Here is a 20,225-nt window from a genome sequence, read left to right on the forward strand (position 1 = left end):
TATTTTTATGAAACAACCACAGTGTGCCTAGTGTAAGGCTGTGATACTCCTGGGAACCACAGTGCACGGTTTGAAAACCCGTATCCTATGGTATTGTATTCTGGGACAACTCTGTGCACTTGCAAAGTATATTCTTAGGCTAGGAAATGACAGTCAGGTAGATACGCCAGGCCAGTTCATGAACTTCATGTAGGTGATTGTTCAGGTGTCTCGGACTTCTAACCCTGCCACTCCTGTTTGTAGGATTTGTTGTTGACATTATTGACATATTTAGAAGAAACTACAACATTCATTCAGCAAACAGTTGTTAGAAAAACAATGTCCACTTGGATTACACTTCCTTAAGCATTGTACGGAAAGATGTGTTCTATTCAGAAGGTTAAATTTTCAATATGCATCCAGGAGAATTTTTCTCTGTAATGTGTTATTTTTTGTATACTTTTTGTGTATTTTTGGTATTTTATTGATTCTTCAATTTATTTTGTTTATATATTTTATAACTGCCATTCTGTAAACTATGTGCTAACTCATTGAATGATGAAGAACCTCTGGCTCATGATTTCACAGAACCTGGAAAGCAAATAAATGGAAATACAGATAATGATACATGGAAAAATAAATAAATCACTGTTGCACTCCTCAAACAAGTAGGGTGTAGTCTGTTTTAATCATGCTTTAAAATGAACTCTACATCTCAAAAAAACAGTCTGATCAGAGGAGGATACTCCATAGTCTCTCATGGAGTGAAAGTTTGGCAGAGAACACATTGTAGACCTTCATTCACAGCAGCTGGTTCTGAAGAGTACTTCTGACGTTGAAACATTGCTCACAAGAGTGGAATAGTAAACCTGGATGCTCACCTGAGGGCATACCTTGTGTGTGTCACCAGACAAATATTAAGAATCACAAGTGACACAGTTGATGGTGATTGAATCAACTGACAGCTCAATTTTGGTGCTATTAGTGTGGTTCCCTATCTGCTGACAAACTGGGTTTCGCTTTGTAGTTTCATTTCACTTCCATGCTCAAAGTAATATTACACATCACACATACTCGTTAGATAACCACACAATACAGATACAACATGCTGCAGGAGTAAAGACATTGACGGGGCACTGATATGAGAGGAGCTGTTTTTAAATCCCAGCTGATTGTTCAGCTTTTAGTTTTCGTAAGTTCTTTATAAGAATAATATCCAAAGTTATCATTCAATGATATCAGACTTATTACTCTGAATTACTTTCAAGAAGAGATAGTGAATTTAGAAAAAGTGGTGGCCTTTCTCTTCTGTTCCAACTCCCCCCTCTCTCTCACTTTGTGCTTGTTAGTGCAGTTGGCAGCAATGAAACAAATGTAACAAGAAGTTTTTTTTTTTTTTTTGCAGCCTCAACAAGATGCACGTCATGGATGAGGAGTGCAAGCTGGAGGCAGCTGCAGGAGCAGTCATCTCGGAGAACGCAGCAGCCTCAGCTGCATCTGATGAAGCTATTGACCTTGTAATTGGAGCAGACAGAAAGGCTTCGATTGTCAATAGTGCCGTTGCCTCTCCTACTGCGAGGATAACTATTGACACCAAGACTGCTAAAAACAGCAACAGTGTGTCCACCACTGCCAGAAGCACCACAGCTCTTACCAACTCTATCACCAACACCTCCACCACCAGCACCAGCACTGCCACCGCTGCTGCTGCCACCACTGCCAGTGGTGGCATCGCTGCCTCCATCTCGGCTGCCATCAGTAACTGCAGCAGCAACAGCAGTACAGGTATGGGACAGTAACTTACTCTTTTTCTCCCCGAGTCATGTAACAAGTTCAGTAATATTATGTTTTTGCCACTTTGTCTTTACAGCAATAACATTTTGTAGTATGACACAAAATTTTTTGCATTATAATTGTCATTTATTTCCAGTTTACTCATTCATAACTCTCCCTTCCTCCTCTTCACTTTTTCAGCCCCCTTTCACTTAAATTAGCCCTTCTGCACAGTCAGTCAGATGACAGTATAGTTAGAGTAGTGGGCTACCAATTTTCAAATGGTCATACAGATTCACGCTTTTTGAAGATTTCTCGTAGTGGATGCCAGGATGATTCGTTTGAAAAATGTATGACCAATTCTCTTAGCAGCTTGACTTTTACTCCACGTCTAAAGACATTGTCAGTGACAGGATGTTAAATCCCTAATCTTCATTCCCATTATCCACTCTTAAAACAAGTGAGTAGTTGCCACTGCCCAGAATACCACAAAAATTGTTTCTAACATTTATTTTATGATCAATACAATGGAGACATTTCAACAAATAAGATAAAAATCCAGTGTTGGCTACAGCTTTACCTGACAGAATAGTTGGAAACTGTGCTGTAGAAAATTATAGCAGTTTTTTTATTCTGTACCTGATTGTAGATGCTTGCCTTTGGTCCATAGCTGTATAATCCATATAACACATTTTGTAAGGTAAGAAGCTCCATCCAACAGATAAAGTTTGTCTTTCAACTTTAGTCTCAGACCAATTTCGGAAATTTATATTGTTGTTATGAAAGCATGTGTGATTTGTCAGAATGACTTCAAATCAACTATAAGAGCCAGCACAAAACCCACTTGATGCTATGATTGAAATGAGCACTGACCACAGGATGGAGTGGGTTTTGTCAAGAATGTATAGCAGTTGTACTTACATGTATCATGAACTCATACCACTTGCTCATACAGCATCAATAATGGAAATATGAATTTCCAAAACTAGTGTGTAAATGATGTTCAAGGAAAATTTGTAACCATTTGGTGATTATGCTGTGCCCTATAAAGTAAATTATTTCACATACATTTCTTTTTAGGTTTAAGGATTCGTATTGTTCTATTCTAAATAAATCTCTCTAACTTTTTAGCATTTTTTCCATAACTTTTAATGAACACAGCATTTACACATAACATACTGTAGCCATCACTAATATATTCTCCTTCACTATGTGCAACAGTCTGCCAATGTTGGGATAACTTTTTGTTCCCGCGGCAGTAGAAATCAGACGAAGAACACATGGCGCCATGTTAGAAGCGTATTTTCATGTGGAAGTTCATTGAAGGGTATTGGTTAGAGAGTGGAAGAGGTGAAAATCTGAGTGCACAATATCATGTCAATAAGGTGGATGTCCCAAATGACTTTCCAATCAAACTTCTGTATAGCGTTTCTTGTCAATGTAGCAGAATGTGGGCAGGTGTTACTGTAGCGTAGATCCACTTCGTGCAGTCTTCGTGGTCATTGTCCTTGGATTGCGTCTGAGATGTCACAGACTTTGACAATAAATGTCAGTAGTGGTGGTTACATCTTGGGGAAACTGTCTGTAGTACAACACACCATCGCTGTTCCATAATGAGGTGGATTAATGCATTTAAATGACCTTCATCAAACCTTGAAGGTCTTTCTCAATGTGGAGAGTCACTAACATCAAAATAACCCTTCTTAAAAGAAGGAAATCATTTTCTTGCCATGCTTTGTTAAATGGCATGACACCCATACATGGTGCAAATGTTCCTGGCTGCCTCTGCTGCTGTCACCCCTGTATTGAAGTCAAATAAAGAATATGTTGGAAATGTTCAGATTTTTCCACTTGACACTCCATTTTCTAGCGTCCACAACTCCACACACTATCTCCAAATGACTAAATTACAATATGTAAAATCAAATATCAACAGTGAATTACAAATAAACAATGACAATCATTAAATAGACCCGTAACACCCAGACTACCAACATGCAAAACAGAAACACTACAAACTTGTGCACTGACCTTATATTTTATGACACTTACTGTATTTTGACTCTCACATTATATTTGTATTTTCTTAGTTCTGAGGGTGAAGATATGACTTCCCTCCAGTTGCTTAGTACATTACCCACTAGCAATTTTGTGTGTTCCTAGTATGTGTCCTTCCAGTGAAGAACTTTACCAAGATGTTCTCTCCTCCCATAAAACTTTTTATTTAGTTCTCCTTTAAAGAATATTTTATTGATTGATTTATTTATTAATCCAGGAAACAATTTTCATTGTGTAGGATTTATGATTTCAAACATAGACAAATTAACAGCTTAAAATTAATTTCATATGCAGTAATTGACAATTAGTTTTCTTTTGATTTATAATGACATGTTTTTAGTTTTACATAATTATTATTTCTATATACGTTATAAAACAGAACTTCTTAAATTCAGTAATCCTTTTTCATTCAGGGACTTCATACTGAAAAAAAAACTTGTATTTTATATGGTAATGGTAGTGCACATAACATGCTGTGCCCTCACTACTCCCCCTCCACACACACACACACACACACACACACACACACACACACACACACACAGAGTTTGTGCTGTTAGTCAAATTGCTTCTACTTTATTGAAGAAGTATCAGTGAAGTTTGACAGTAGTCTGATAGTACAGTAGATTTTTTTTTTCATCAAATCTTGTGCTGAATAAGAGACCACTATGAGCATTTTAGGTGGAAATAAGAGGTATTTATCCTGTTATTGCTTCAATGATTACACTCTGCCCAGGCAGTAGTAGAATATTTCATTGGTGTCACCAGTACCAGGAGACAGGATTCATCATTTTGTTATCATAGAACAATTAGTAAGAGGGAAATTCGCAGTTTATATCCACAAATAAAAAATAAAAAAAATTCCGCTACCTCTTCTTGGTTTTGTGACAAGCTTTGGAATTCTGCATGTCATGACTCGACACCTTACCATTATTCATGAAATCATATTGTAATAGCTCATGGCCATTGTTAAGGAGAGTGACTTAATATTGGAGAGAGAACAATTTTCGCCTCAAGGGGATATTAACCCTTCCCTGCAGATTTTGTAAGGACTGATCTTGCATCAGTAGTTACGTGTGTCATTAGCCTCCCTGGTCGTAAGAGAAAGATCTTAAAGTAAATGATTATTTGTAATCTTTCTTGGTTCTAGAAACCCAAGATCAGTTTGTTTATAATTTCTACAAAATGTCATAATTATTTCTTTGTTTCAGAAAACACTGCAAAACCTGTGGAATTAAAGCAAGAGCTTAAGGAGGAACTAGATGATGAAGATGCAGGCATGGAGAAAATTGTTGAGACAGTATCCGTCAAGCAGCCTGAAAGTCCAGCAGCATCTCGCAAGAGACCTAGTAGCGATAGTGACAGCAGCGACCGTAAGAAACCTCGGATACCAGAGGTGAGTTGTTGCACTGGTATTCAGCTAATAATGCAGGGCTACTATAAATGGTTCATTCATCGTCAGAGTTATTTCTTTCCCAAGGTTTTAAAAGTACAAATATGATTTCTGCAAGAATAGAACTGCAAACTCGTGAATTTTGCACTGTGGCCACCAGTCAATGTTAAGAGTGTAGTGCCTTGACAAAATGACGACAAAGGTATATGGGCTGTTTTCTTATGTGAGAAAACTGTGACGGGTTCCGCTTATTTTGATAAGTTGCAGTTGTGGTTGTTTCCACAACTGACTGCTAATTCCAAAAATTACATCTTCCAACAAGAAGGGGTTCTACCACAGAGGTGCACTGATGCTCATCGCTACCTAAATGATGATCTTTTGCATGACTGGTTTGGGTATAATGGTGAAGATGATGTGAAACTGTTTGCTTGCCCCCTCAGGTCACCTTACCTAAAGCTTTGTCACTTCCTCCCTTAGCAGTACATTATAGACGGTTGTTACACAACCCCACTGCCAAGATTATTGGAACAGATTATTGCACATCAGTGCTGCTGTGAGGACCATTAACAGGATGCTGCTACGTAAGGTATGGAATGAACTTGACTACTGTTTGGATGTGTGTTGTGTGGCCAGAGAGAGACTTGTAGAATATTTGCTAAAACAAATTGCAGACTTGATGAGTTTACAGTGCCATTTGTGGATCAGTCATATTTATGCAAGCAATACTTGGGAAAATGTATGAATCGTTTATAGCAGCCCTGCACAACCCTTGAGAAATACTGTTACAATGTTAATTTGAACTACTTAGGCTGTTAGATATGAGAGACCAGTTGTCTTCAGTGTCCAATAAGATTTGTAACAGTCATTAAACGAAAGTTAAAATCGTTAACAGTAGGAGGTAGTAGCTACAAGATAAAAATAAATAAAAAACACATAAAGGTTTGCATCATGCTGTTCTGAATGTTCCGGAACCTGTAGAGAAAATTGGAATAGAGATCAACATAAACACTATTTCTGTCCTTTTTATTGCTCATGAAAAGCACACATTGCATGTTGTACCACCATACAGTGAGACCTTCAGAGTGGTGGTCCAGATTACTGTACACACTGGTAACTCTAATACCCAGTAGCATGTCGTCTTCCATTGATGCATGCCTGTAGTATTCTTGGCATACTATCTACAAGTTCATCAAGGCACTCTTGGTCCAGATTGGCCCACTCCTCAATGGCGATTCTGCATAGATCCCTCAGATTGGCTGGTGGGTCACGTCATCCATAAACAGCCCTTTTCAATCTATCCCAGGCATATTTGATACGGTTCATATCTGGAGAATACTGGCCACTCTAGTTGAGCTGTTTTGTTATCCTGAAGGAAGTCATTCATAAGATGTCATCCATGAAGACGAATGCCTCGCCAATATGCTGCTGATGTGGTTGCACTATAAGCCAGAGGATGACATTCACATATTGTACAGCTGTTACGGCACCCTCTATGACCACCAGCGGCGTATGTCCGCCCCACATAAAGCCACCCCTAAACAGCAGGGAACCTCCACCTTGGCTGGCTGCTGTGGCCGAGTGGTTCTAGGTGCTTCAGTCCAGAACTGCATTGCTGCTGCGGTTGCAGGTTAGAATCATGCCTCGGGCATGGATGTGTGTGTTCTGTCCTTAGATTGGTTAGGTTTAGGTAGTTCTAAGTCTAGGGGACTGATGACCTCGGATGTTAAGTCCCATAGTGCTTAGAGCCATTTGAACCTCCACCTTGCTGCGCTTACTGGACAGTGTGTCTAAGGCATTCAGCCTGACAAGGTTGCCTCCAAATACATCTCCGGCGATTGTCTGGTTGAAGGCATATGCGACACTCGTCGGTGAAGAGAACATGATGCCAATCCTGGGCATTCCATTCGGCATATTGTTGGGCCCATCTGTACTGTGCTGCATGGTGGTGTTGTTGAAAAGACGGAACTTTGCCATGGATGTCAGGAGTGAAATTGTGCATCAAGCAGCCTATTGCGCCCGGTTTGAGTCATAATGTGATGTCTTGTGGCTGCACGAAAAGCATTATTGAACATTTGGCGTTGCTGTCAGAATTCCTCTGAGCCATAACCCGTAGGTAGCAGTCATCCATTGCAGTAGTAGCCCTTGAGTGGCTTCGAGGCATGTCATCGACAGTTCCTATCTCTCTGTACCTCCTAAATGTCCAAACAACACTGCTTTGGTTCACCCTGAGACACCTGGACACTTCACATGTTGAGAGCTCTTCCTGGCACAAAGTAACAATGCGGACGTGATCGAACTGAAGTATTGACTGACTAGGCATAGTTGAACTACAGACAATACGAGCCATGTACCTCCTTCCTGGTAGAATGACTGGAACTGATTGGCTGTCGGACCCCCTCCGTCTAATACACGCTGCTCATGCATGGTTGTTTACATCTTTCGGCGAGTTTAGTGGCATCTCTGAACAGTCAAACAGACAAAGTCTGTGATACAATATCCACAGTCAACGTCTATGATCCTGATGCAAAACTTTCCTTGGTGTGTGTGTATTTCAACTTTCTACCAAATGTGTATTACATTTATTTAATGGCAAGGAATTTAGCAAAATCTATTCATATTACCACATGTGCAGGTGATTAATCTGCCTCTACCACTGTTGCTATATTTTGCCTTCTAAACCACGTTAGAGATTCTCGTATTCTCTCGCTTACCCTGTGTAGACTATTAGTCCTACAGAAAAAATGAGCAGACCTTCTGGAAATTGAATGTAGTTAAAGCTTGTGCTGGAATACATTTTTGCAGGAGGTCATTGTTCTCGAGTTATTCAAGAAACACGTACAAAGGTGACCTTCAAACACACTTATTCCTTGCGTCAGGCTCTCTAGCATGATGATTGTGGCACTCTCCCCTACCACTGTACGAAAATTGTTTGGTAAATTTTCATAGACATCAGTTTTACAGTTCGTAAGTGCTTGACTAAGCTGGTGGCGCAATAAGGCAGGTCAGTGAAGACCAGAAAAGGTTGAATGAGGGAAATAATTTATGCAGTCGCAAAATTTTTTACAGTGGTAGGAGGGAGTACCAAGAGCAACATACTAGAAATTTCGACTGGTCAGTGCCAAGTGTGAGAGTGGGGGCGTGTGTTTGATGGTCACATTTGTAAGTTTTTCTTTAATAACTCAAACTACAGCCTCTATCAAAAACGTAACCCAATACAAAATTTAACTATACTAAATTTCCTACAAAAAAGTTTGTTCATTTTTTCTGTAGGATTAAAGTTTGCATGGTGCGTGTGCAAGAGAATATGAAAATCTCATGCATTGTGTTCGAAGGCATATGTAACATTGCAGGTTGTATAAAGCAACAGTGGTAGTGCCCCCAGGGGCTCAGCATTCACTTGCTGAGTACGGGCTTGGCGACCCCGGGGTCCTGAGCTGGGGACTGGTCTGCGCCGCCAGTGTCCTGTCACCGTAACCCCCGGACATGCTTCAGCGACCACCGTACGGCGCGGCGGTGAAATGTTGTGTGCTGCGGGGAATGGTAATCTTGGCTTGACCGCCTGGATTGCGAGGAAGGCCAACCTCTATAAAAACCCCTCAATCTTTCGGTGTGCTCCGCGCCTAGAAGATGCATGGCTGTTGGGGTGGAACAGTCGCAAGCGGGCAACCTCTGGGGCACCTGCCGCACCCCAGTTGTATAAGGCTTACTCAGGCACGCGGGGCTCTGTCTGAGCGGACTTTTAGTTCCCTAGCTGCTCGTGGGACCACAATGGACCCTTCGACCTCTACATTTCCCCCTACCAGTGGCTTGGGTGGGCCGCTGGTAGGAAAACACACCCAATCGAAAAAAGCAGCTTCGCGCTGCGAGTCCTCCAGCGCCTGGTGTTGCTAGAGGTTTAACAGAATGTAGTAACGGAGCACATGCTGATAATCAGAATGTGTTTTTGATTATTAAAAGGAAGGAGGGTAGCTTTGAGAGGGTTTCTCCCTTTTACATCCACAAGGGTCTTGAGGGAATTGCAGGAACACTGAAATCTGTAAAGCGACTGCGCAATGGGACTCTGTTAGTTGAAACTTCTAGTTCCCGTCAAGTCGCTGCCCTTCGGAAAGCAAATTGTCTAGGAGAGTACGCTGTCGAGACCGAGCTCCACTCCACTTTGAACTATAGTAAGGGTGTTGTGATGTGTAGGGACTTGGTGGATATCCCCATAGACGTGCTAAAATCTGAGTGGGCTGACGAAGGAATTGTTGACGTGCAGCACATTATGAAACGAGTCAATGGGGACCTCGTCAAATCTGACTCGTTTATTCTCACATTCAGTTGCCCGAGACTCCCGGAGCATGTTAAAGCGGGGTTCTTACGTTTGTCCGTACGGCCATATTTCCCCAACCCAATGCGCTGTTTTAAATGTCAGCGCTTTGGGCATACTACGTTGGGGTGCAATGGGATAGCCACGTGTGGTAAATGTGGTCAGCCTGCCCATGACGGAGCCGATTGTTCATCGCCTGTGAAGTGCGTGAATTGCTCTGGGAGTCACCCTGTCTGGAGCCGGATCTGCCCCATCTATCTCGAAGAGCGGAAGGTACAGGAGATTAAAACATCTAAGCGCATCCCCTATGGTGAGGCCAAGAAGATCTTTAAGGCCATGCAACCTCCTGTGTTTTCCACATCTTTCGCTTCCGCTCTCAAAAAACCAGTACAACTGGCCACTGTTGCTACACAAACGGAGGTTGCTAGTGTTAGCACTAAAACCTGCGCTTGCCAGTGCACTTGTGCTGCTGCGGTTGTTTTGCAATCTGCGGCTCTCCCCGCTACATCGGACAAGGCCGTGGTTGCTGACATTGAGGTACTTCCAGCCTCCCCCCATATGGCGCCTTCTGCCCAGGCGAGTCAACCTCCAACTGTTGACAAGGCTCTGCATTCCAAGCCCCCCAAGACAAAGCCTCAGAAGATGAAGGTTCTGCCACCTGAGGAGACTAGTCAGCGTCGGTCCGATGATGATGCCATCGTACTGTCTGACATCTCCCGTGGGTCGTCATCGGATCTTATGGACATTGATGTCGACCGGGGGCGATCTTCTCGCCCCAGGAATAAATCTCCGGCCAGTACGGTCTCTCCTCCAAAGCACAGAGGCAGGGTGAAAGTTCAGCCACCCTGATCAGTGGCTCCCATATTACAGTGGAACCTGAATGGTTTCAGGACGCATGTGGCCGAATTACAACTCCTCATACGAGAGTGCCCCTTGTGCTTATGTCTCCAAGAGACACACTTTCGGGCCACTGATTCTCCTTCTTTACGCGGCTATACCGCATATCGAAAAGATGATCTGACGGGGCAAAGGGCAAAGGGTGGTGTTGCGGTTTTTGTCCGTGATGTGCACCCCTCATCTGAGCTCCCTCTCGTCACCGACTTGCAAGCAGTTGCAGTTGACATTCTTGTGGGTCGGAGGCTCACAGTCTGTTCTGTTTATTTACCACCTCCAGATGCGATAGACTCTGAGGCTCTCACGGACCTTATTAGCCAACTCCCTCGCCCATTTCTTCTTCTGGGGGACTTCAACGCTCATAATGTCTTATGGGGCTCTCCGACTACTTGCCCCAGGGGTCGCATTCTGGAAAGCGTCATGATGTCTGAAGAACTGTGCCTCCTCAACTCTGGTGCTCCCACTCATTTCTGTACTGCTTCCGGATCGTCATCGGCTATTGACCTTTCCTTTTGCTCTCCAGCACTCGCGGATTCTGCTCTGTGGGAGGCTGCAGCTGACCTCCATTCTAGTGACCACTTCCCCCTCTGGATTCGCCTCCTGGATGAGGCTGTGGCATTACCAGTGCCGCCCCGGTGGCACCTTTGCAGAGCTGACTGGACACTTTTCAGCCAACTGGCTGTTTTGGAACACCGTGCCAGCGTCCACGAATGGGTAGACCATGTTGCAGCCGTGATCTCTCATGCTGCTGAATTGTCAATCCCACGATCATCCGGTCATCCCAAGAGGCGTCCTGTCCCTTGGTGGACCACTGAGTGCCACTCAGCCATTCGCGCCCGCCGTGCAGCACTGCGCCGCTTCAAGTGCCATCCCTCAGCTGACAATCTTGCGGCCTTTCGGGTGGCAAGGGCCAGAGCGCGGCGAGTGATTAAAGAGAGCAAACGACGGTCATGGCAATCGTTCTTGAATTCCATCTCTCGCTCCACTAGTTCTACGAAAGTATGGGGAGCCATCAGGAGGATTTCCGGGAAACTCAGCCAGCTACCTGTCATGGCATTGCTGCATCAGGGATGTCTCCCTGCCGAGAGACATTGCCCAGACACTGGCCATGCATTTTGCGGAATCTACCGCCACTATTAACTGTGATCCAGATTTCTGCCGCTACCGCACTGCCGTCGAAAGGGGCCACTTGGACTTCCGGTCTCTAAATTCTGAACCCTATGATTGCCCCTTCACAATGTGGGAACTGGATTCTGCGCTGTCTGTGGCTCATGATACTGCGCCTGGTCATGATCAAATCCGGTACAGCATGCTGCGGCACCTGTCGCTGCCATCCAAGGAAGTTCTCCTGAACTGTTTCAATATGATATGGTTATCTGGCACGTACCCTGACTCGTGGAGGGAGGCAATTTTGATTCCCCTCCTCAAACCAGGGAAGGACCGAACGCATCCCAGTAGTTATCGGAGTATTGCCTTGACGAGCTGTGTTGGGAAGACGTTGGAACGCATGGTCAACCGCCGCCTGGTTTGGCTGCTCGAGACCAGGCAGCTCCTTAGCCCCTCTCAGTGTGGCTTTCGGAGATGTCGTTCCACTATAGACAACTTGACCCTGCTTGAGGCCGCCATCCAGCAGGCCTTTCTACGTAACCAGCATTGTCTAGGGGTCTTCTTTGACATTAATAAGGCGTATGATACTACTTGGCGCCGCCTTATCCTCGATCAACTCCATGAGTGGGGCTTTCGTGGCCGTCTCCCCATCTTCATTCGGTCCTTTCTTTCTCACCGCCTCTTTCGGTATCGGGTTGGTAATGTGCTATCGGAATTGTACGTGCAGGAGAATGGTGTTCCTCAGGGCAGCGTTTTAAGTGTCACCCTCTTTGCCGTTGCTATTAACAGTATCACGTCCACTATCCGGAGTCCTGCCCAATGCTCCTTGTTTGTGGACGATTTTGTTGTTTTCTGTTCTTCCTCCAGTCTTGTCAGTGCTAGTCGGCAGTTACAGCTTACGATAAAGCGCTTAGAGGCATGGACTGCAAAGACGGGTTTTACCTTTTCTGCAGACAAATCTGTGTGTGTTCATTTTAATCGTTCTCGGCGTCTTTTTACCTCCCCTGAATTGCGCCTGAGGGGCACCGTTCTTCCTTTTAGAGACACTGTGAGGTTCCTGGGCCTCACTTTTGATTCCAAGTTGTCGTGGTTGCCTCACCTTAAAGACCTCAAGGTGCGGGCCCTGAAGGCACTGAATATTTTGAAGTGTCTGAGCCATCGGTCCTGGGGAGCAGATCGGGCGCGTCTGCTGCAGTTTTATAGAGCTTTCGTCCGATCGCGTCTTGACTATGCTTGCACCGTGTATGGGTCAGCAAGGCCTTCGTATCTGAAGATCCTTGACGCAGTACACCATGAGGGTATCAGGCTGGCCACTGGTGCCTTCCGTACCAGTCCCATCCCCAGCCTGTGTGCTGAGGCAGGGGAACCGCCGCTCGCCATCCGGCGGAAACTCCTCATGGTGCGACGGGTGTGTCATTTACTTGCCTGTCCTACCTCCCCTGCGTACCCTACCGTTTCCCGACCGCCTATGGAACGTCTCTTTTCCAGTCGTCCCAGGGCAACAAAACCATTTGGGATTCGTGCCAAGCATTTGCTTGAGTCCCTTGGTGTGGAGCGTGTGGCCCCCCAACGACAAGGTTTTACTCGCCTGCCTCCCTGGTTGCTCCAGAGGCCCAGCATCCTTTTAGACTTGTCGGAGAACCGGAGGAACTGCACTCCGGCGTTTGTTTTTACCTCCTTATTTTACGATATTTTAAACCAGCATCCGGACCATGTACCTGTATTCACAGATGGCTCTAAACAGGGGGACACTGTTGGTTGTGCTGTTGTTTTCCCTGATCGAGTCGTCAAGTTACGGCTTCCTGCGGTGTTTACCATCCTCGATGCCGAATTGTTTGCAATATTGCGGGCATTGGAGCAGATGAGATGTGTTCCCAGTATTAAGTTCCTCATCTGTTCTGACTCCCTGAGTGCCCTTCAGACCATTCAACACTTGTACCCAGCGGATACGGTCGTCCAGAACATCCATGATGCCCTACTCCACCTGCAACGGCAGGGGAAGGAGGTTTCTTTCTGCTGGGTGCCGGGGCACGTGGGTATTAGGGGAAACGAACTGGCGGATGTGGCTGCCAAAGATGCATGTTCCCTCCCTCACGTTGTTGAATGTGCCGTCCCCCTCCATGCTGTAACCTCCCTTTTGCGTTTTCGTGTTATGCATCAATGGGAAGAGGAGTGGTTGGCAGTTTCTGACAATAAGCTGCGTCTGGTAAAGGCCACTACGCGACCATGGCGTACGTCCTACCAGTCATACAGGCGGGATGAGGTTCTCCTCACTCGCCTCCGCATCGGACACAGTCCCTTCACGCATGGTTTTTTACTCCGGCGGGAGGACCCCCCAATCTGCAGTGCTTGTGGCGTCCAGATTACTGTCCGCCACATTTTACTTGACTGTCTTTTATTCTCTGACCAGAGGGCGATGGTTTCCTTGCCACCGGATTTGCCCTCTATTTTGCAAGACGACGCAGCGACTGTGGTTAAGGTCTTACGGTTTTGTGTCCTGTCCAATCTGTTGCCTCGGATTTTAGGGAGAAGGTTTTAATGTGCTGCTGGGTGACTGGCTCACCCAGGTTTTAGGTAAGAGGTCCGCCAGTCACGATTACCTCCTTGTTTCCCTTCGGTATCTGTTCTCTCTTCCTTGTGTTTCCTTTCCTTTTTTAGTGTGTTTCTTCTCCTCTTGTTTTGCCTCTGTATGTGCGCATTTGGAACTGCGTCAGGCCTGTGTCTTTTAGCCGTTCTCCTTGTTCGGCGTCCGTCTTCGTCCCTTCACCGCCTGTGTTCCTGTTTCTATGCGCTTGGGTGCTGATGACCATGCTGTTTAGCGCCCGTAAACCTCAAACACACACACACACACACACACACACACACACACACACACACACACACACACACACACACACACAACAGTGGTAGTCTCAGCTGATTTTTTGTGAATATTGAAAACTTGAGCTAAAATTAAGTTGTCTATCCTATTTTATCCACTCGCTGTAAAGATGAAACATTGCACTGCATGCAGGCGCAATGAAAAGAGCGTTACATACGAGCTGTTGGTGAAAGCCTTCTTCAGAAATGAATACACACACACATATTCGCACAACCAGGCACACTTCACCCACACATGAATGCTATCTCCAGCCACTATGGCCAGAATAATGCAGAATGATTCATCATAGCTGCCAAAATGAGGTTGCCATGGCAGCCAGTGTGTGTGTGTGTGTGTGTGTGTGTGTGTGTGTGTGTGTGTGTGTGTGTGTGTGTTTTCTGAAAAATGCTTTGACTGAAAGCTCATACATAAGTCTTTTTTTATTTTTATTTATTTTGTTGTTGTTGTTGTTGTATCTGTATCTGTCTGCAGCTCAATGTGTCATCTTTAAAGTGAGTAGCAACTTAGCCTTTCCATAATATTGTTGATATTCCAACAAGCACTATTGTTCTTTTATTATTTAGGTTGAGGTGGAGGAGCTTGAAGAGGAGGAAGAGTGGGAACGAGAACGGTCATTAAGAGAGGCTGTGAGTGCAGTTGCTGGGGGCAGTGGTGGTGGAGGCCATGGTGGCAGCAATGAGGACATAGAACTGCGACAGCTTGCAGAGCGATTGAGACGTGAGATTGGTGCTCTGGCAGCATTGGCACGTGCCAAGGAACACGAGTGGAACAGCATTTTACGTTTGAAGAAACTTAAAGAGGAATCACTTGTGAGGCTACAGCGCCGTAGGCAGGTAATGTTGTCACATTTTTTGTATGTGTGGTTTTCTTTCGATGATTCATATTCTTATCTATATGTTGAGATTAATTTTTCTCTGTATGTTGACAACAGTTCTGAAATACCAGTGAAGTGATTACAGACTGTTGACAATATCCTTTGGTGGGTGAGTTGTTAGAGACCAAAGTATTGGCTCTATTTGGTTACTACCCTAAGTGAGCAGCTTGATGCAGTTACCTTGGTGTACTACTCTGTCTAAAATGAGAAAGTATTCCGGGTCAATGTAACCATGGTTTGAAGTAAACTCATTTCAATTCAACAGGGTATTAATTTTTCTCATGTTTTGGATATCATTTCAATCTCATCCCTCCTTATATTCCCATCTGTTAATTGTCACCTGTTTTATTAAGGGACATTGTGATAGAACTGCATTTACCAGTTGCAGAGCACACCACCTTCGATACACCTGTTCTGCTTTGAAAGGCTGTTTTTAAGAATGAATGTGTAATATGACGACATCAGTGAATGTTGTTTTCTTTATTTGTAGAGACACGGAAACTTGTTTTTCTATCTCTCAGTTCTTCATTTGTTGAGTATTTTATTGAATTTTGCTGAATGACAACAGAAAAAGATAATTTTGTTACTGATCAGTAGGACTAACAAGAATCACAGTCTTGAGAAACAAATTTCTGTCATTCTGTAGAGGTCCTTCAGGAGATTGTGGACAAGCAGTACTTAAAAGTTGCTGTGATAATTTTGGCCATTAATTATTTCTATGTTTCCTGCCCACATTGCCAAAAAGTTAGTCAAATTTACCAGCTTCTTATATGATGGTGTGAGAAACAATTGTTTGGTGTTTTCATTAATTTTCTCTATGATTTATATTGGTCTCCAATAGAAGAAAATGACTTTATTGAAAAGTTTATTTTTAAAAATCATGAGGCCTTAGTAATTTTGCTGATAGACATGTTTTTAAAATCTTGCTTTCAGTGAAATATCTTAAAAATCTTGCAGTCGTGATCGTGCAAGCGTGTGAAAAGATTGAAAAATTTTGAAATTGTTTTGTGATTGCGTACAGGAGTCACAACGAAATGGAGAACTGAGGATGAAATTTCATGTTAATTGTCTCCACAAGGACTCATTGTTGCCACAGATTGTAAACAGAGACTTCTTAAAAAAAAAAATAAAAAAAAAAAGGCTTTGAGGTCAGGAAATTTGTAAACGTGTTTCTTTGACTATGTTGTGATTCCAAAACATGACTGTAATGGAGTATATAAAAGTGCATTCATGGGTCCCCACAATGTTTCACAAAAATGGATCACCTGCATCTGCCAGTTACTACTAAAGACAAAATTCCACAGGACAGCCATGGAAAAAATCTGTGATCTAAAATTTCTTTGTGTTATTTATTTGATAAAGCTGCATATCAATCTTTGCCCCTCCGACACACATAAGAAACCAAGGAAACGAAGCATTTTAATGCTGCTCCTAAAGGAATACTTCAGTATACTTCAGGATGTATACACCTCGGGAATATTGGGAAATCTGGGAAAAACATGGGAATTTATTTATCTGGGAGAATTCTGGGAAAAATATGGGAATTTTTTAGAATTCCAGGAATATTTCATTGGCTTGGTTCTCAGGTAATTTTTTTTAATTATCAGTAAAACATTAACAAGAGAGTAACACTAGAATAAAATTTTAGTTGCAAAGAAAATGCACCATTTACTACAGCAAAACACGGTACACACACAATCATCTGTCAAGAGCAAAATATGTCAAAGGGTATGTAATACTTTGTAACAACAAACTACTTCCGAGGCGTCTTTCTGGTGGGTCTCGTTTCAATGAGTGTTACATCACAGCTCTTTACATTTCCAACAGATCTTGGGAAAATACTGTGAATTGTGATTTGAGAAAAATTGCTTTCAAAGTGAAATTACTTTTACACAAGATGAGTTATGTTATGTGGGAGAATGGGTGATGAATTCCTTAAGTCAAAACTTAAAACTAAGGACCAGCCACTTAGAAAAATTTGGAGCCCAGGAGACCAACCACTAATGTCATTAATTAAAATTTTATTGACATACGTGCATTTGATCTATCTTAAAGGGTAACACTTGTTAAAAAAAAGAAATGAAGTTTCAAGGTTAGGTTTTTCTATTTGTTCAAGTTCTTTCATGGATTACATATTACGCGATGTCAATGGCAAAAACTATAATTATTCTAAAACAAAAAGTGGAATCAAGTTCTTCAGCTGTTTCGTACATCATTTGCTTTTTCTATGAGGAAGACTGTGCTTGACAGAACGTGTATTCAGCCAGGTAACCAATGAAGTGTTTGATGCACAACAGTGACATTTATGAATCCCTCTGCCTATCTAACAATGCTTGTCAGAAATATTCAGCTGCTGCAGCTTAAGCAATGCTCGTAGGATCCTGACTAAGTGCACCTCAGAAAAAAAAGCAGCAAAAATTTTTTGAAAAATTGTGAAAGCTTAGCTTCACGTGTAGCTATACTGTAGTATTTGGGGGAATTTATGTTTATATAAATTGTGTATGTTGCTGTGCTGCACATCGGTAAACTTTCCAGAACATATTGTCTCGGTGCCTCCCCCCTCCTCCCCCCCTCCACCCCTCGTCCACATATATACCCTGTACCTCCATAGAAAGAATTTTTGGGAGCACTTCAGTTTTTCATTTGATCATCAGAGGAAAGGTGGCACATGTGAGAAATTTGGAGGATGAGCTCACAAGTGCATGTATCTATGATTCTAGAAAGAGAGAGGTACAAACTGAATTAGATATTCGTGAAACTCATAGCAGTAAATTTTGCTGACTCCTTAAAAAAGTAAAAATATTGCTAGGGCTTCTGACAATGTTATCAAATTAGGTTTTAATTTCATGCAAGTTTGACCCTGCTGAGTATTCTTGTGCAGGAAACCTCAAGTCTTTTGCAGTGGATGATCTCTTGTGATTACGATTGGGTAATATATGGTGTTGAAATTAAGAAAACTAATTGTTCCATTTCACGTCAGCTGATTCAATCACTTGGAATATTACATGGATTTGACACCCATTCAATGTGAGTGAATTAATACTTAACTGTTTCTGCTGCCTCCAAATATCATAAGAATAATTACTACTGATTTTTCAATAGTATTGTTTGCCACAATCATCTATATATTCAAATTTTGACATTTGCTATCATTAAGCAGCATATTGTTGCATGTAATGTTGGAAAATTTACATATAGGAGTTAGTTTTGGTGACTTTAGCAATACGTCAATATTTTGAGGGCACTTTTCTGTCTTTTCTGTCTTTTACCTTCCACAGCTCTGTTTTCAAATGTTTAATTGCATATATGATTTTTATAGAACACTTGCTAATCAGATTGTTTCATTCTGAAGTTTACTTTTTCCTCCACAAAGGTGCTGATGATTGAAGCTGGAGTTAGTCCTGAGAACTGCGGTCCAGCGGCAGTGGATACTGACATGTCCAATCTGCCAGTGGATGAAAACATGACGCGCGGCACGTCTTCACCACCCAGTCGCTGCAGCTCTTCGGGTAGCCCACCAAGAACTGCTGGCAGGGGTAATAGTGGACGAGGTTCAAGACGAGCACAGAATCAACAGTCAGCAGCTACTGGCTCTGTTTCCAAAGGTGTGTTGAATAAAACATTTAGAAGGCTACAAGATGGAGATATACAGGTTGTGAAGTTTCAGCTTGCAGCAATAACAGTGTCATATCATAGAGAGTAGGACTTTCATTCGTACATTATGGCTTTCTTTAAAGTATAATCTGTTGTCTGGAAAGACATTTATACAGTTTACTTAAAGTATTCAAAAGTATTGGCTTTGTAACTAATAAGAATCGTAGTTTTGACGAGTTTTGTTTTCCTTCTCACTATCATATTAATTTTTGTCAAAGTAGAAATGGGTATTTAGCCCATAATGGAAAACAAAATGGAAACAGCTTTGGAGAGGAAGCAGATAAAACTTCCTGAAATCTAGTGATAGTGGAAAGGAGATAAAGATGGGTTAGAAAATGTGAAGAGAGAAAATTATTAAAGGAAGAATGACAACATAATAATGATAATTAGGAAATAAGGAAAAGGGAACCAAGAGAGATTGTATAGCAGTATAGGTTGAAGTTGAAAGCTAATGTGCTTTAGCATTCCTCTGAAATGTGCTCACTATTGTAATGTTGTTATAGTCTTCTGAATTTTGAAATGTGTGTTTTCACGCATTGAAAGTAACAACTTAAAAACTGAAACAATTGAGTTAGAAATACTGCATCCATCCTTCATCCATCTGAAGTTGTTCATTTCTTTGTATGTGGCCATAAAGGTTAACTTTGCGTTTATGCACTATACTGTAATTTTGTGTATTGTAGGTTATATGCTTATTGTTAAATTTTTGTGTAGATTCCATTTTCATTAGCAATGTGGACCCCGTATATTGTGCAAGATTTTTTCGTTCTTCATTCTGATTAATCAAGAAACGTTTTGCAGAGGGAATGAGACACTTAGATGCACTGGTTTGAAGACACTGTTGTACTGATGAATACTGGTATTTATCTGAAAGCCCGTTTTAAATACTTCATATGGTTTGTAAATCGATTTCCATTTTTCTGCCTCTCCTTTTTGGCTTCAGTCCATTTGCCCAGATGCTAACACATTTTCTTGTTCTGTGTCTGACATTTGACTTGGTTATATTGGTCGCCATCTTTGGCTTGCTTTCTTTTTCTTCTCCTCCTCTTTCCTTTATCAAATCTATCTGTGAAATCCTGTTTGTGTGGGAACTTCCAGCACATTAATTGTTCCCTTTCTATTTCAAAATCTTGTAACATCATGGCTGTGTTTTCATAGCACAAGATGCTATGCTGGAGTTAATGTGTGCTTACTTTTTGATTTAAATCACTGGGGATGTCTACAGTTGTTTAAGCTGGTACTGAAGTTATAGGTTTTTTTCTTTTTTTTTTTTCAATGTGTAGTTAAGTAAGATGGGTGAAGG

The 20,225-nt window shown here is 42.5% G+C and overlaps 1 protein-coding gene across 6 annotated transcripts in view; it reads left to right on the plus strand.

Annotated features, from left to right (window-relative positions):
• The window catches only part of LOC126273691 (pneumococcal serine-rich repeat protein-like), a 495,465-nt gene that overhangs the window by 444,965 nt on the left and 30,275 nt on the right, over nucleotides 1-20,225 (plus strand). For all 6 annotated transcript variants that reach the window (XM_049977053.1, XM_049977051.1, XM_049977052.1 and 3 more), the window contains exons 2-5: nucleotides 1,385-1,764; nucleotides 5,022-5,206; nucleotides 14,958-15,227; nucleotides 18,642-18,873. In XM_049977053.1, the coding sequence (XP_049833010.1) occupies nucleotides 1,385-1,764; nucleotides 5,022-5,206; nucleotides 14,958-15,227; nucleotides 18,642-18,873 (1,067 nt within the window). The remainder of the gene's footprint in view (nucleotides 1-1,384; nucleotides 1,765-5,021; nucleotides 5,207-14,957; nucleotides 15,228-18,641; nucleotides 18,874-20,225) is intronic.

Source organism: Schistocerca gregaria, chromosome 1, assembly GCF_023897955.1.
Source record: "Schistocerca gregaria isolate iqSchGreg1 chromosome 1, iqSchGreg1.2, whole genome shotgun sequence".
Classification (NCBI taxonomy): domain Eukaryota; kingdom Metazoa; phylum Arthropoda; class Insecta; order Orthoptera; family Acrididae; genus Schistocerca; species Schistocerca gregaria.